The following is a 14,426-nucleotide window of genomic DNA, read 5'->3' as shown; positions in this document are numbered from 1 at the left end:
ACCGACGGGGTACAGGACCCTAGGACAGGAAAGAGCTTCAAGCCGACCTGTTAACACCTGCAGACCAATGGGGACCATCAAGGACCTTGCTGACCCTAAAGAATCTGAAGACTCAGTAGCAAAAGGAGAACCGGGGACAGGACCAGAGACTCCAACCCCACAGGGTTCACGCTACCATCAGGCGGACAGAGGTAGACAAACCCCAAACCAAGGACCATACCACGGGGACCCACTTATCAGAGACAGGTGCAGGGGAAGAAGGTACCAGAGAAATAGACTGGCACTGGGACAAAGGGGACCCGGAGGTGAAACCAGCCGGCCTCGGGCAACCAGTTAACACCCGAAAAGTGAGTAAACTAGTTGCACTGAATAACTGACTGGACTCCTTCTTCCGACGCCCACTGCACCATTCACCCGCTGGGGCAATACTACTTGCGGACGGACTACCATACTAGCTGCCAATACCATCAGCCCCAGTAGAGACACTGCAGCGGCCGCTCCCTATACTTAGCTGCAACACCGCAAGTGGCGTCACAAATAACTTTATTCACAAATCCCCTTTAAATATCCCCATTACAAAAAAAGGCCCAGGGCACGGAACCAGGTAATGGCCACCATCGTGACATCCCCAGGTCGTATACTAACCGGAACCGAGTACCCCATATCCCTGGATGCTACATTTTTTGTCAAGTCTGTTTGGTACGAACACCGAATTTCGGGGTCGCTGATCTCTAGCTGAGACCTTTTAAATTTGTGTGTCTTGCTTGATCATAAAGCACAAGGTACGAACATAGATACGACAAGATAAAGCAGTGTCGTCACCATCCAAACTATTCAATTCCAGGTAGTGTCAGATACCATCACCTGCCTATATCAACAGTTTCTTCTCTCAGCTCTTGCAGAATGCACTGGGTTAAATACTTAGTGGACTGTAATCAGGCAGAACACTCATCACCTCTGGTCTCTCATGGTTTTTATCATCAGTCACTTTTGCTTGGAGAAGTGGAGTTTGTTGATGCTCCATAAATAAACTTTAGACATTGAAACAAACTTTTTGAACGCAAACTCCTAGAAAACAAAGAGTTAACGTTGCGTGATTTATTCCAGGTAACCTTTTGACACTATTTAATGATTTGTGCTTTCAAACAATCTAAATCTATGCTAGAAAGTCCTCAAGTACATAGCATGCAATTTTCTGCTTGAACAGCCAGAAGAATAGGAGGCGGGATACACGGAGAAGTAGGCAGGAAATATTCGATTTAGAGAGGAGAGGTTGGCCGGAGAACAGAAATGTATTTATTTCTTGCCAAACCAAAAAGCACAGCACCAGAGCCTGAATTACATGGCACATCAGCCTAGTTCTGCAATCCTCCGACACTGGGAATCTGCTACTTATTGCATCAAATTGGCTACATTAACGAATCCCATCCAAAACACATTATACAATGACCTCTAACTTCCCACTTCCTCGGCCTCTGAGAAGATCCTGGAGTTTGGCTCCTGCCAGGACTATGCGAATTGTGGTTCTGGGTCAAAGTGCAGTGGGGAAAACAGGTAGGCTGTGGTGGACAACTTTATACTATATTATTGTGTGTGCCATAAACTAAAGGCTTTCAGTAAGAATAGATGTATTTCAGCAAATTACAGAGCATGTGTTACAATGTTGCTCCCGTGGGACAGCTTTGGTATTTTCTTTGCTGGGTGAGTTTAGGTGTGTATTCCATAGATTCTGTATGTATTCCATAGATTAGGTGTGTATTCCATAGATTACGTATGTATTCCATATATTTGGTGTCTATTCCATACATAACGTATGTATTCCATAGATTAGATGCGTATACCATATAGCAGGTGCATATAGCATACTGTATATTAGGTGTGTATACCATAGATTAGGTGAGTATACCATAGATTAGGTGTGTATACCATAGATTAGGTGTGTATACCTTAGATTAGGTGTGTATACTATAGATTAGGTGTATACCATAGATTAGGTATGTACACCATAGATTACGTATGTACAGCATAGATTACGTATGTACAGCATAGATTACGTATGTACAGTTTAGATTAGGTGCGTACACCATAGATTAGGTGTATACCATAGATTAGGTGTATACCATAGATTAGGTGTATACCATAGATTAGGTGTGTATACCATAGATTAGGTGTATACCATAGATTAGGTATGTATACCATAGATTAGGTGTATACCATAGATTAGGTGTATACCATAGATTAGGTGAGTATACCATAGATTAGGTGTTTATACCATAGATTAGGTGCGTATACCATAGATTAGGTGCGTACACCATAGATTAGGTATGTTCAGCATAGATTAGGTATGTACACCATAGATTAGTTGTGTATCATTTTAGGTGTGTTTGTCACAGCTCATAGATATGTGTCACATTACTACTATATCTCATAGCTATTGACATATTTAAGTAAGAATTTGTGGACGACGTGTGGGGATTACTGCGGAGCAGGATCACAGCATTTGCTTTTCATAAATTCTATACTTCTACAGCATTTCTTTAGATTTTCTTCACCTATGTCTACTACTTACTTTCATGTTTTCTTGTAAATACAATAATGAATCCAACCAAAGATAGTAATATAGGGTCCCTGGCGTTATTACAGGCATCTACACATACACACATTCAGCTTTATATATTAGATGTGTATATGTGTGTGTGTGTATGTGTGTATGTCCGGGATTGGCATCTGCACCGTCACAGCTACAGCCACAAAATTTTGCACACTCACACGTCTGGACCCCGAGAGCGTCATAGGCTATGTTTTGTTGGGAAATTTTAACCCCGCGCTTTACAGTTATTCGCCAAAAAACCTGCCTCCATTAAAGCGAATGGAGCTAGGAGCCACAGTGCAGCCAGAACTTCAGAAGAATGCGCAGCCACGCCCTTATATGGAATGTTGGTGTGTCACAATGCAGCCAGGGAAAGAGACAGACACAGACAGGGAAAGAGGCAGGCACAGACAGGGTAAGAAACAGACATAGACAGGGTAAGAGACAGACACAAAGAGACAGACACAGACAAAGAGACAGACTGACAGGGAAAGAGACAGACAGGGAAAGAGAGGGAAAGAGAGAGACAGGTTAAGAGACAGACACAGACACTTAAAGAGACAGACAAAAAGACAGACACAGGGAAAGAGACAGACAGGGAAAGAGAGGGAAAGAGACAGACAGGGAAAGAGACAGACAGGGAAAGTGACAGAGATAGATAGATAGATAGACAGACAGGGAAAGAGATAGACAGACAGGGAAATAGACAGAGAGAGTCAGAGACAGACAGGAAAGAGACAGACAAAGAGATAGAGAGAGAGACAGAGAGATACAGACGGGGAAAGAGACAGACCTTGAAAGAGACAGACCTGGAAAAAGACGGATGGGGAAAGAGACAGACCTGGAAAGAAACAGACCTGGAAAGAGACAAACGGGGAAAGAGACAGACGGGGAAAGAGACAGACGGGGAAAGAGACAGACGGGGAAAGAGACAGACGGGGAAAGAGACAGACGGGGAAAGAGACAGACGGGGAAAGAGACAGACGGGGAAAGAGACAAACAAAGAAAGAGACAAACAGACAGCGACACACAGTCAGAGACTGCGAGAGAGATAGAGAGACAGCTACTATTCTGGGCAACGCCCGGGTACTACAGCTACTATTCCGGGCAACGCCCGGGTACTACAGCTAGTAATTCATAAAATATTCTTCCTTCTACACAGCATAGATTACTATGACAAAGTTGCTATTTTGTAAATTCGAATTTTGTTGATTTTATTTTTGTAATAGTTTATTAATACTAATTTGGGAAGTTTGGCAATATAATATTGGCATGTATTATATGGAATATATACAGTACATATGTATCTATGTACACAGTCATGCACCATGGCGAGAGGCCGCTACACAGGATCAATACAGTTCTCTCTCCCTGGTGCATACTCTAGCTACAATACCTATATGTTGTATCAATTCTATCGCAGAACCGTACACCCCAGACCATTTTATATAAAATAACCCCATTCTGGGGATTATGTGGAGTCACTTAGATTTCGTAACCTGCACTAAGGCTGTAAATTTAGGGAAACAAAATCCATCATAAATTTTGCCATGAAAGATCGGAATCCCTGGTGGATATTTGCAGCAAACCTGAGTGTCTTACTACTTTTGTTAAAAAATAATTTTATTAATAATAATGAATCACGAACATACATAAACATTTAAAATAAAAAGTGAGGAGGAAGTAAGGAGAAAATCTCCCTATCCTATTTCCTTCCTACCGTACGGGGGTCGGCGTCCTAGGTCAATGACGCCCCCGTTCAACGACGACTAGGTCCCTATATCCAGCCCTCCCTATAACAGAATAGTGCACCCCTTCTAATAGATAGAAGTCTCAGAATTTTATCACCACAGTGAAATAGTGCACAGTCCAGGATGATTTGAGGTTGCTAATAGTATAGCAAAAAAGTTATAGGGTGGGGCTTAGGGGTCGTCACCTGATTTGTCAAATCTGTCAGTGTGCTCAAAGAGATAGCTGTAAAGCACAGTTTAGATAATTATGCTGTTCAAGGGTATTCAGCACAGAAGTGTGCTCAATTTAAGGAAATTTTTGAGACACAATTCATAATTACGATTGCCCACAATTACAAAGATGCCCGACGCGTTTCGCCCATTAACATCTTAATGGTGTAGGGCTCATCAGGGGCTTGAAGACAATTGCTTGATAGACTCCTTATTTTGATATCAGAGTGAGTACGGTCCTATTGGTCACTGGGCTAGCGACAGGGATATTATGATCCTAGGATCCAACTGGTATCTCATCTGGATGGTGATCATCTTATTGCATCTGAACTCAAATCAACATAGTTGCCACTTGAGGGGTATTGTGTAACACGACCACCATAATCAGCAAGGCAGCCAACCTTAAGGATGTATGCGGGTAGTAGATTTCATCCCAAAGATGGATCAACCTCCATATGTAGTCAGGGTTTACAGTAAACACGACAAAGATCCTAGTTGCTGACCACAGCAGGAGCAACCGTTTATATCATGCAGTGTTGACCTCAGCAAACCAGTTATCTAGTGATGAGTGCCTTTGGGTTTCAGAATCATACTCTCAGACCTCCATACCGGGATCAATCTCCATGCACAGTCATGGTTCACGGTGTATAAGACTCAAAACCTGATTGCTGACCCCAAATGGAGCAATCGTTTATGTCAGATAATGATGACCTCAGCAACTCAGGTATCTTACGTCCGTCCGCATGGAATATAGGTCCTGAACTGATACAGCAGAGCCATTCCTGCAGCGGTTCCCGGTTTTTAAATGAGCAATTCGCGCCATACTGGGGAGGAACCGGAAGTGACGTTGCGCCTCATGGAAAGATGAGGCGTAACGTCACTTCCGGTTCCTCCCCAGTATGGCGCGAATTGCTCATTTAAAAACCGGGAACCGCTGCAGGAATGGCTTTGCTGTATCAGTTCAGGACCTATATTCCATGCGGACGGACGTAAGATACCTGAGTTGCTAAGGTCATCATTATCTGACATAAACGATTGCTCCATTTGGGGTCAGCAATCAGGTTTTGAGTCCTATACACCGTGAGCCATGACTGTGTATGGAGATTGATCCCGGTATGGAGGTCTGAGAGTATGATTCTGAAACCCAAAGGCACTCATCACTAGATAACTGGTTTGCTGATCCTTAAGGTTGGCTGCCTTGCTGATTATGGTGGTCGTGTTACACAATACCCCTCAAGTGGCAACTATGTTGATTTGAGTTCAGATGCAATAAGATGATCACCATCCAGATGAGATACCAGTTGGATCCTAGGATCATAATATCCCTGTCGCTAGCCCAGTGACCAATAGGACTGTACTCACTCCGATATCAAAATAAGGAGTCTATCAAGCAATTGTCTTCAAGCCCCTGATGAGCCCTACACCATTAAGATGTTAATGGGCGAAACGCGTCGGGCATCTTTGTAATTGTGGGCAATCCTAATTATGAATTGTGTCTCAAAAATTTCCTTAAATTGAGCACACTTCTGTGCTGAATACCCTTGAACAGCATAATTATCTAAACTGTGCTTTACAGCTATCTCTTTGAGCACACTGACAGATTTGACAAATCAGGTGACGACCCCTAAGCCCCACCCCATAACTTTTTTGCTATACTATTAGCAACCTCAAATCATCCTGGACTGTGCACTATTTCACTGTGGTGATAAAATTCTGAGACTTCTATCTATTAGAAGGGGTGCACTATTCTGTTATAGGGAGGGCTGGATATAGGGACCTAGTCGTCGTTGAACGGGGGCGTCATTGACCTAGGACGCCGACCCCCGTACGGTAGGAAGGAAATAGGATAGGGAGATTTTCTCCTTACTTCCTCCTCACTTTTTATTTTAAATGTTTATGTATGTTCGTGATTGATTATTATTAATAAAATTATTTTTTAACAAAAGTAGAAGACACTCAGGTTTGCAATTAATATCTACTTTATACGATTTACCTTGGTATATAATGGATATTTGCAGCATAAGTTGACAAGCTGTGAATTTAAGGTCAAATTTTGAGCAGATACCACATGGAAATGTTACACAGCAAGTTGATGAGATTTGGCATAATATCATCAGCTTTGTTTCTATTTTATCGTATTATCTTTTAATTTTATCATAGGTACACTTCAACTGTGACAGACAAAAGAAAAAAAAATCATGAAAATCACTTTGTTTGATTTTTTTAAATAATGAATTAGCATTTTATTGCATGAAATAAGTATTTGATCACCCACCAACTGTCATGATGCAGGTCTGTATCGGCCGCTGTGGTTTGATTATTTCACCCAGCTCCGGCCTGGTCATGTCAGGATTTAACTCCTCCCTGCCTGGTTTCCGGGACACTATATCCTGGTGCTGCACCTCCGGTTCAGTGCCAGTGATAGTTTATGCTCTGCAGCGTGTTTTACTGACTCTGGTGAGTTACCTGATCTATCCTGCCTCCCAGCTACCTTGTTCTGACCCATACTCTCCTCCGTTTATCTATCTGTCCCGGTCCCTGATTACCCGCTCCTGTCTACTGTGTACCCTTCCCTGTCTGTCTTATCCTGGTCCCGACCTGTTTGTACTTGGACTTCCCAGCATCTGACCTGTATCCTCATTCCTAACTTCGGCTCTGTCACTCCCTTCTGTTCCATACATGACTTCCTGGTTTCTGACCCTCAGCTATTACTTGACCACGATTTGATTATGCTTGTGCTATTGATGAGACCTCTTACTGCTAACCTGGTTTACTGACTACTCTACTGCCCTATAGTTGTTTGCCTTCTAACTGCATGCTTAAGCTACACTGCTTGTAGCTTCAGTGTCTCCCTTAGTACAGTGTGACACCAATCAGCAAGAATTCTGGCTCTCACAAACCTGTTATTTTCTCTTGAAGAAACCCTCCTACTCTGCACTCATTACCTGCATTAAATGAATTTGTTTGAACTCGTTACCTGTATAAAAGACATCTGCCCACACACTCAATCAATCACATTCCATCTTTACCATGGCCAAGACCAAAGAGCTGTCTAAGGACACCAGGGACAAAATTGTAGACCTTCACAAGGTTGGGATGGGCTACAGGACAATAGGCAAGCAGCTTGGTGATAAGGCAACAACTGTTGGCAGAATTATTAGAAATTGGAAGAAACACTAGATCACTGTCAATCTTAGGGTGGTGTCACACACAGCGACGACGACAACGACGTCGCTGCTACGTCACCATTTTCTGTGATGTTGCAGTGACGTCCTGTCGCTGTGTGTGACATCCAGCAATGACCTGGCCCCTGCTGTGAGGTCGCCGCTCGTTGCTGAATGTCCAGCTTCATTTTTTGGTCATCGCTCTCCTGCTGTGACGCACACATTGCTGTGTGTGACAGCGAGAGAGCGACGAAATGAAGCGAGCAGGGAGCAGGAGCCGGCATCTGGCAGCTGCGGTAAGCTGTAACCAGGGTAAGCATCGGGTAACCAAGGGAAGACCTTTCCCTGGTTACCCGATATTTAATTAAGCCGATGTGTACTGTAGCTAGGAGTGCAGGGAGCCAGCGCTAAGCGGTGTGCGCGGCTCCCTGCTCTCTGCACATGAAGCTGCAGTACACATCGGGTAATTAACCCGATGTGTACTGTAGCTAGGAGTGCAGGGAGCCAGCGCTAAGCAGTGTGCGCGGCTCCCTGCTCTCTGCACATGTAGCACAGCGACGCGTGTCGTTATGATCGCTGCTGCTTCTGCTGTGTTTGACAGCTAAGCAGCGATCATAACAGTGACTTACAAGGTCACTGTTGAGGTCACAGAAAATGGTGACGTAACAGCGACGTCATTGTCGCTGTCGCTATGTGTGAACCCAGCTTTACTTGATCTGAGGCTCCATGCAAGGTCTCGACTTGTGCAGTAAGGATGATTCTGAGAAAGGTCAGGAATCAGCCCAGAACAACATGTGAGTCCCTGGTTAATTACCTGAATTGAGCTGGAACTACAGTCTCAAAGATTAGTTAGTAAAACACTATGCCGTCATGGATTATAATCCTGCAGGGCACACAAGGTCATGCCAGCACACGTTCAGGCCCATTTAAAGTTTGCCAATGACTATCTGGATGATCAAGAAGAGACATTGGAGAAGGTCATGTGGTCAGAAGAGACCAAAATAGAACTTTTTAGTATCAATTCCACTCTTAATGTTTGAAAGAAAAAGGATGAATACAATCCTAAGAACACCATCCCAATCGTGAAGCATGGAGGTATAAACATGATACTTTGGGGGTGCTTTTCTGCAAAGGGGACAGGATAACTGCATTGTCTTGAAGGGAGGATGGATGGGGTCATGTATCGCGAGATTTTGGCCAACAACCTCCTTCCCTCAGTAAGAACATTGAAGATAGGTCGTGGCTGGGTCTTTCAGCATGACAATGACCCAATACACACAGCTAGAGCAACTAAGGACCGGCTCCATAAGAAGCATTTCAAGAAAATCTTTGGAGGAGCTGAAACTCAATGTTGCCCAGTGACAGCCCCGAGAAACTTGAAAGATCTGTCAAAGATCTGTATGGAGGAATCGCCAAAATCTCTGCTGCAGTGTGTGCAAACCTGGCCAAGAACTGCAGGGATCATCTGACCTCTGTAACTGCAAACAAAGGTTTCTGCACCAAATATTAAGTCCTGTTTTCTATTGTATCAAATACTTATTTCATGCAATAAAATGCAAATTAATTATTTAAAAATCATACAATAGGATTTTCTGTATTTTTTTTTATATTCTGTCTGTCACAGTTGAAGTGTACCTACAATAAAATTACAGACCTCTCCGTTCTTTGTAGGTGGTAAAACTTGCAAAGTTGGCAGTGTATCAAATACTTATTCTCCCCACTGTATGTGTCATTCTTTGTGACTGGAGACTTGTTAATCCTCACATCGCTCTCACTGTGCGCTGTGAGGATTTGCTGTGTCAGAGCTGGGAATGGAGTAGTTATATAGTCCAATAAATCTTGTTTCCAGAAAACCGGTGCAAATTCAGAACCAGGACTACTCTTGTCATTAAACAAAAAGAAAAACTGGATTCAACACACTTTGTTTATTCTTTTCCAGAAGCCCTTTAAATTCCACTATAAGGCTATGTGCGCACTTACCGGATTTTGCCGCGGATTTTCCGCGGATTTGCTGCATGTTTCGCTGCAGAAAATGTTCAGAACATCTCTGCAGTGAATCACCAGCAAATCCTATGGAGAAAAAAAATCCTGTGCGCACTAGGCGGAATTTGACAGCTGCTTGTTTTGCTGCGGGAATCCCGCAGCAAAAACAAGTGCATATCACTTCTTTTCCGCACATCGCTGCGGGATTTCACTCCATTGACTCAATGTTAATCATGAAATCCCGCAGGGAATAACGCAGGCAGCAAATTCTGTGCGGTTCACTGCGTTTTCCTGCGTTATTCCCTGCGGTATTTCGCGGTTTACCTCCGGTAATGTACATCACTTGCTTGCGGTTTTGCAGGGAAGTGATGTCATTACAGGAAGAGGAAGCCGTGCAGAGAGTAAACACACACATCACAGACACATCACAGACACAGAACACATAGACACAGACACATAGAACACAGACACAGACACATAGAACACACATAGAAAGAAAACGGAAATATAGAAAACAAAGAACGTGGGCTCCGCTGCATATTTACCGTCCAGCCGAGGTAAGCACACAGCGGCGGCCCGGTATTCTCAGGCTGGGGAGGGAGAGGGGCAGGGATAATGTCCCCTGCCTCACTCCCCCTCCGGCAGCCGAGAATATCAGCCGCAGCTGCCCCGGCACTGTCGCATGTATTATGCGACAATACCGGCGTGTCCTCGGCTCTTCTTGCCACCGTGTAGCAGTGGTGGCAAGGTAATACAAGGGGTTAATGGTGATGGGGGACCACCGCCATTAACTCCAGGCTTGATCATGGCAGCGTCTATGTGACAGCTGACATGATCAACCCGTAAGTAAAGTGAATAAAACACAGACACCGAAAAATCCTTTATTTTAAATAAAACCAACAAGCCTCGTTCACCATTTTATTAACCCCCCCCAAACAAAGCTCCGGCGTAATCCATAGGTCCGACATAATCCACAGGTCCTGCGCTGCTTACATCCAGCCGCGACTGTCACAGACACAGCGCTGAATGCAGCAGACAGCAGAGGTAATTACCGGTCATTTCCCACGGCCGGTAATGTGAACTCACTGCCGACTGTGGGAAATGCAGCGATCTGTCCTCTATCTATCCCTCTATCTATCCCTCTGTCTATCTATCTATCCCTCTATCTATCCCTCTACCCTCTATCTATCCCTCTGTCTATCTATCTATCCCTCTATCTATCCCTCTATCTATTCTTCTGTCTATCTACTATCTCAAAATTAAATGACTTTTTTTTTCTTTTTTTTTTTTTTTTTTTTCAATGTGCTTTATTGCATTGAATGCAATAAAGCACATCCCAACCCGCACGCGGCAAAACCGCGGCAATACCGCGAATAATACCTCGGTAAAACCGCGGCAAACCGCATGCGGTTTTCGGGTGCGGTTTCCCGCGTTTTTTTTACCGCGGGTGCGGTAATCTTTGAGAGGATGCGGAATTTTCACAAGAAAATTCCATTTCCCAGTGCGCACAGAGCCTAAGCCCTCCTAAGCAAGGGACAATATGAGGAGGAGCTTGGTGTGATCAATTCTAAAATTGTCATTTTCTTTTGCAGATGTAGAAAAGTTAAATTGTTATCCTCTCACTAAACTATGTATCACTGTACCTTTAAATGTATATTTTACAGCATATTTGCATGTGTATCGATTCCAAAAACAGATCAGTAGCAGATTTATTTATTAGCTGTAGTACCCGGCGTTGCCCGGGATAGTAACTGTCTCTCTGTCTCTCTCCCAGTCTCTGTCTGTGTGTTTCGCTGTCTATTTGTCTCTGTCTGTCTCTTTCTTTGTCTCTCTGTGTCTATGTAGCTGTCTGTATTTATATCAGTCTATCTATCTCCATCTCTGTGTCTGTCTGTCTGTCTGTCTCTATCTGTCTGTCTCTATACGTGTCTGTCTGTCTCTCTCTTTCCCTGTCTCTTACCCCATCTGTCTTTGTCTGTCTCTTTCCCCATCTGTCTTTGTCTGTCTCTTTCCCTGTCTGTCTCTTTCCAGATCTGTCTCTTTCCCCGTCTATCTCTTTCCCCGTCTGTCTCTTTCCCCATCTGTCTCTTTGCCCAGCTGTCTCTTTGCCTGGCTGTCTCTTTCCAGGGCTGTCTCTTTCCCCATCTGTCTCTTTCCTTGTTTGTTCCTTTCCTCGTCTGTCTCTTTCCTCGGCTGTTTCTTTCCAGGGCTGTCACTTTCCAGGTCTGTCACTTTCCCCAGCTGTCTCTTTCCCCATCTGTCTCTTTTCCTGTCTGTCTCTTTCCCCATCTGTCTCTTTCCCCGTCTGTCTCTTTCCCCATCTGTCTCTTTCCCCGTCTGTCTCTTTCCCCGTCTGTCTCTTTCCCCGTCTGTCTCTTTCCCTGTCTGTCTTTTTCCAGGTCTGTCTCTTTCCAGGTCTGTCTCTTTCCACGTCTGTCTCTTTGCAGGGCTGTCTATTTGCCCATCTGTCTCTTTCCAGGTCTGTCTCTTTCCAGGATGGCTCTTTGCCCATCTGTCTTTTTCCAAGTCTATCTCTTTCCAGGTCTGTCTCTTTGCCCGTCTGTCTCTGTCTGTGTCTGTCTGTCTCTGTCTCTTTATCCGTTTCACCACTGACATCTTATTACCTTACACATGAGCTTCTTTTACTAACAGTTTATTTTGTTCCTATAGCAACCACTGACAGTTGCTATTAATAGCTTGTAGCTCTCACCTCCATTCAGTGTAATGGATGCAGGATTTTGGACAGTAACTGTAAAGTGCAGGGTTACATTTTCCCGTCAAAACATAGTCTATGACGTTCCCTGAGTCACATGGAGTGTCTGTGCAAAATTTCGTGATTGTAAATGCGACGGTGCGGATTCCTTTAGCGGTCATACACACACACATACATACAAATATAAACACATACATACACTGAGCTTTATATATTAGATGATATTCATTTATATAGCAACACCATATTCCACAGAACATTACAGACATCACCATCACTGTCCCCATTGGGGCTCGCAATCTAAATTCCCTATCACTATGTCTTTGGAGTGTGGGAGGAAACTGGAGAACTCGGAGGAAACCCACACAAACAAGTGAAAAACATGCAAACACCTTGCAGAGGTTGCCCTTTAAAAGAACCTTTCACCTACAGTAATTTTTGTTTGCGAACTGGACCCATGATGTAATAAATGTTGCAAAGCGGAGTAATTTTTTTTCCCCTCTAAATTGCACAGATATTAACAATCAAAGTATTGAACACCTAATGAGTTAACTTTTGTTAATTCTAAGTGGGTGTTAACAGATATCTTTCCCTGCGGTGTGTACATCTTCTGCATGTAGGAGCTGCCTAATCATAAGCAGGCAACAACACCGCACAAGAAGAACAGATGTATTTCTCAGTGTGTGAGATGTAAGGCTACAGCCCTGATCTTCTGGTCTAACCTCCTGCATAATTAGACAGTGCTGGGAGTAGAGCACTGATCAACACCTTTCACATAAGGTCCCTTTGTGTGTGTGGGGGAGTTGCAGCACAGCTGTGCTCAGCTATGTCGTATTACAAACCCTTCTACTAGCTCTGTCAGCTCTGCTATGTTGCCACTTCTCCACACTGCTTGTCCAGAGATGTGTCATTAATTACAATTATTTCTGTTGTGCTGAAAAGTTGATTTACGCACAACAGATATAAGAGTGATGGAATGGGCAGTACAGCAGAGCTAACAATGCTATTAGAGGTGTAGTATTTATTTTAATTATAACAAATGTCAGGAGAAGCAACAGCACCTTTATAAATCCAGAGACTCAGAAGGAAATATTTATTTTTGTTCTCCATCCAGTTCAGACCACTACACTGTGTGCAGAATTATTAGGTAAATGAGTATTTTGATGACATGATACTTTTTATACATGTTGTCCTACTCCAAGCTGTATAGGCTTGAGAGCCAACTACCAATTAAGTAAATCAGGTGATGTGCATCTCTGTAATGAGGAGGGGTGTGGTGTAATGGCATCAACACCCTATATAAGGGGTGCTTAATTATTAAGCAACTTCCTTTCCTTTGGCAAAATGGGTCAGAAGAGAGATTTGACGGGCTCTGAAAAGTCCAAAATTGTCCAAATAGGGATGCAGCAGTCTTGAAATTGCCAAACTTTTGAAGCGTGATCACCGAACAATCAAGCGTTTCTTGACAAATAGCCAACAGGGTCGCAAGAAGCGTGTTGGGCAAAAAAGGCGCAAAATAACTGCCCATGAATTGAGGAAAATCAAGCATGAAGCTGCCAAGATGCCATTTGCCACCAGTTTGGACATATTTCAGAGCTGCAATGTTACTGGAGTATCAAAAAGCACAAGGTGTGCCATACTCAGGGACATGGCCAAGGTAGGAAGGCTGAAAAACGACCACCTTTGAACAAGAAATTTAAGATAAAACGTCAAGACTGGGCCAAGAAATATCTTAAGACTGATTTTTCAAAGGTTTTATGGACTGATAAAATGAGAGTGACTCTTGATGGGCCAGATGGATGGGCCAGAGGCTGGATCAGTAAAGAGCAGAGAGCTCCACTCCGACTCAGATGCCAGCAAAGTGGAGGTGTGGTACTGGTATGGGCTGGTATCATTACAGATGAACTTGTGGGACCTTTTCGGGTTGAGGATGGAGTGAAGCTCAACTCCCAGACCTACTGCCAGTTTCTGGAAGACAACTTCTTCAAGCAGTGGTACAGGAAGAAGTCAGTATC

The 14,426-nt window shown here is 43.7% G+C and overlaps 1 protein-coding gene across 2 annotated transcripts in view; it reads left to right on the top strand.

Annotated features, from left to right (window-relative positions):
- The first annotated feature begins 1,291 nt into the window (after window positions 1-1,291).
- The window catches only part of LOC142254289 (ras-related and estrogen-regulated growth inhibitor-like), a 148,237-nt gene continuing 135,102 nt past the window's right edge, over window positions 1,292-14,426 (top strand). For both annotated transcript variants that reach the window (XM_075325330.1, XM_075325329.1), the window contains exon 1: window positions 1,292-1,554. In XM_075325330.1, coding sequence (XP_075181445.1) covers window positions 1,446-1,554 — 109 coding nt within the window. In that variant the 5' untranslated portion in view covers window positions 1,292-1,445. The remainder of the gene's footprint in view (window positions 1,555-14,426) is intronic.

This window comes from Anomaloglossus baeobatrachus, chromosome 10 (genome assembly GCF_048569485.1).
Source record: "Anomaloglossus baeobatrachus isolate aAnoBae1 chromosome 10, aAnoBae1.hap1, whole genome shotgun sequence".
NCBI classification, from domain to species: Eukaryota; Metazoa; Chordata; class Amphibia; order Anura; family Aromobatidae; genus Anomaloglossus; species Anomaloglossus baeobatrachus.
The sequence above is the reverse complement of the archived record's forward strand: the minus strand, read 5'-3'. Positions and strand labels throughout refer to the sequence as shown.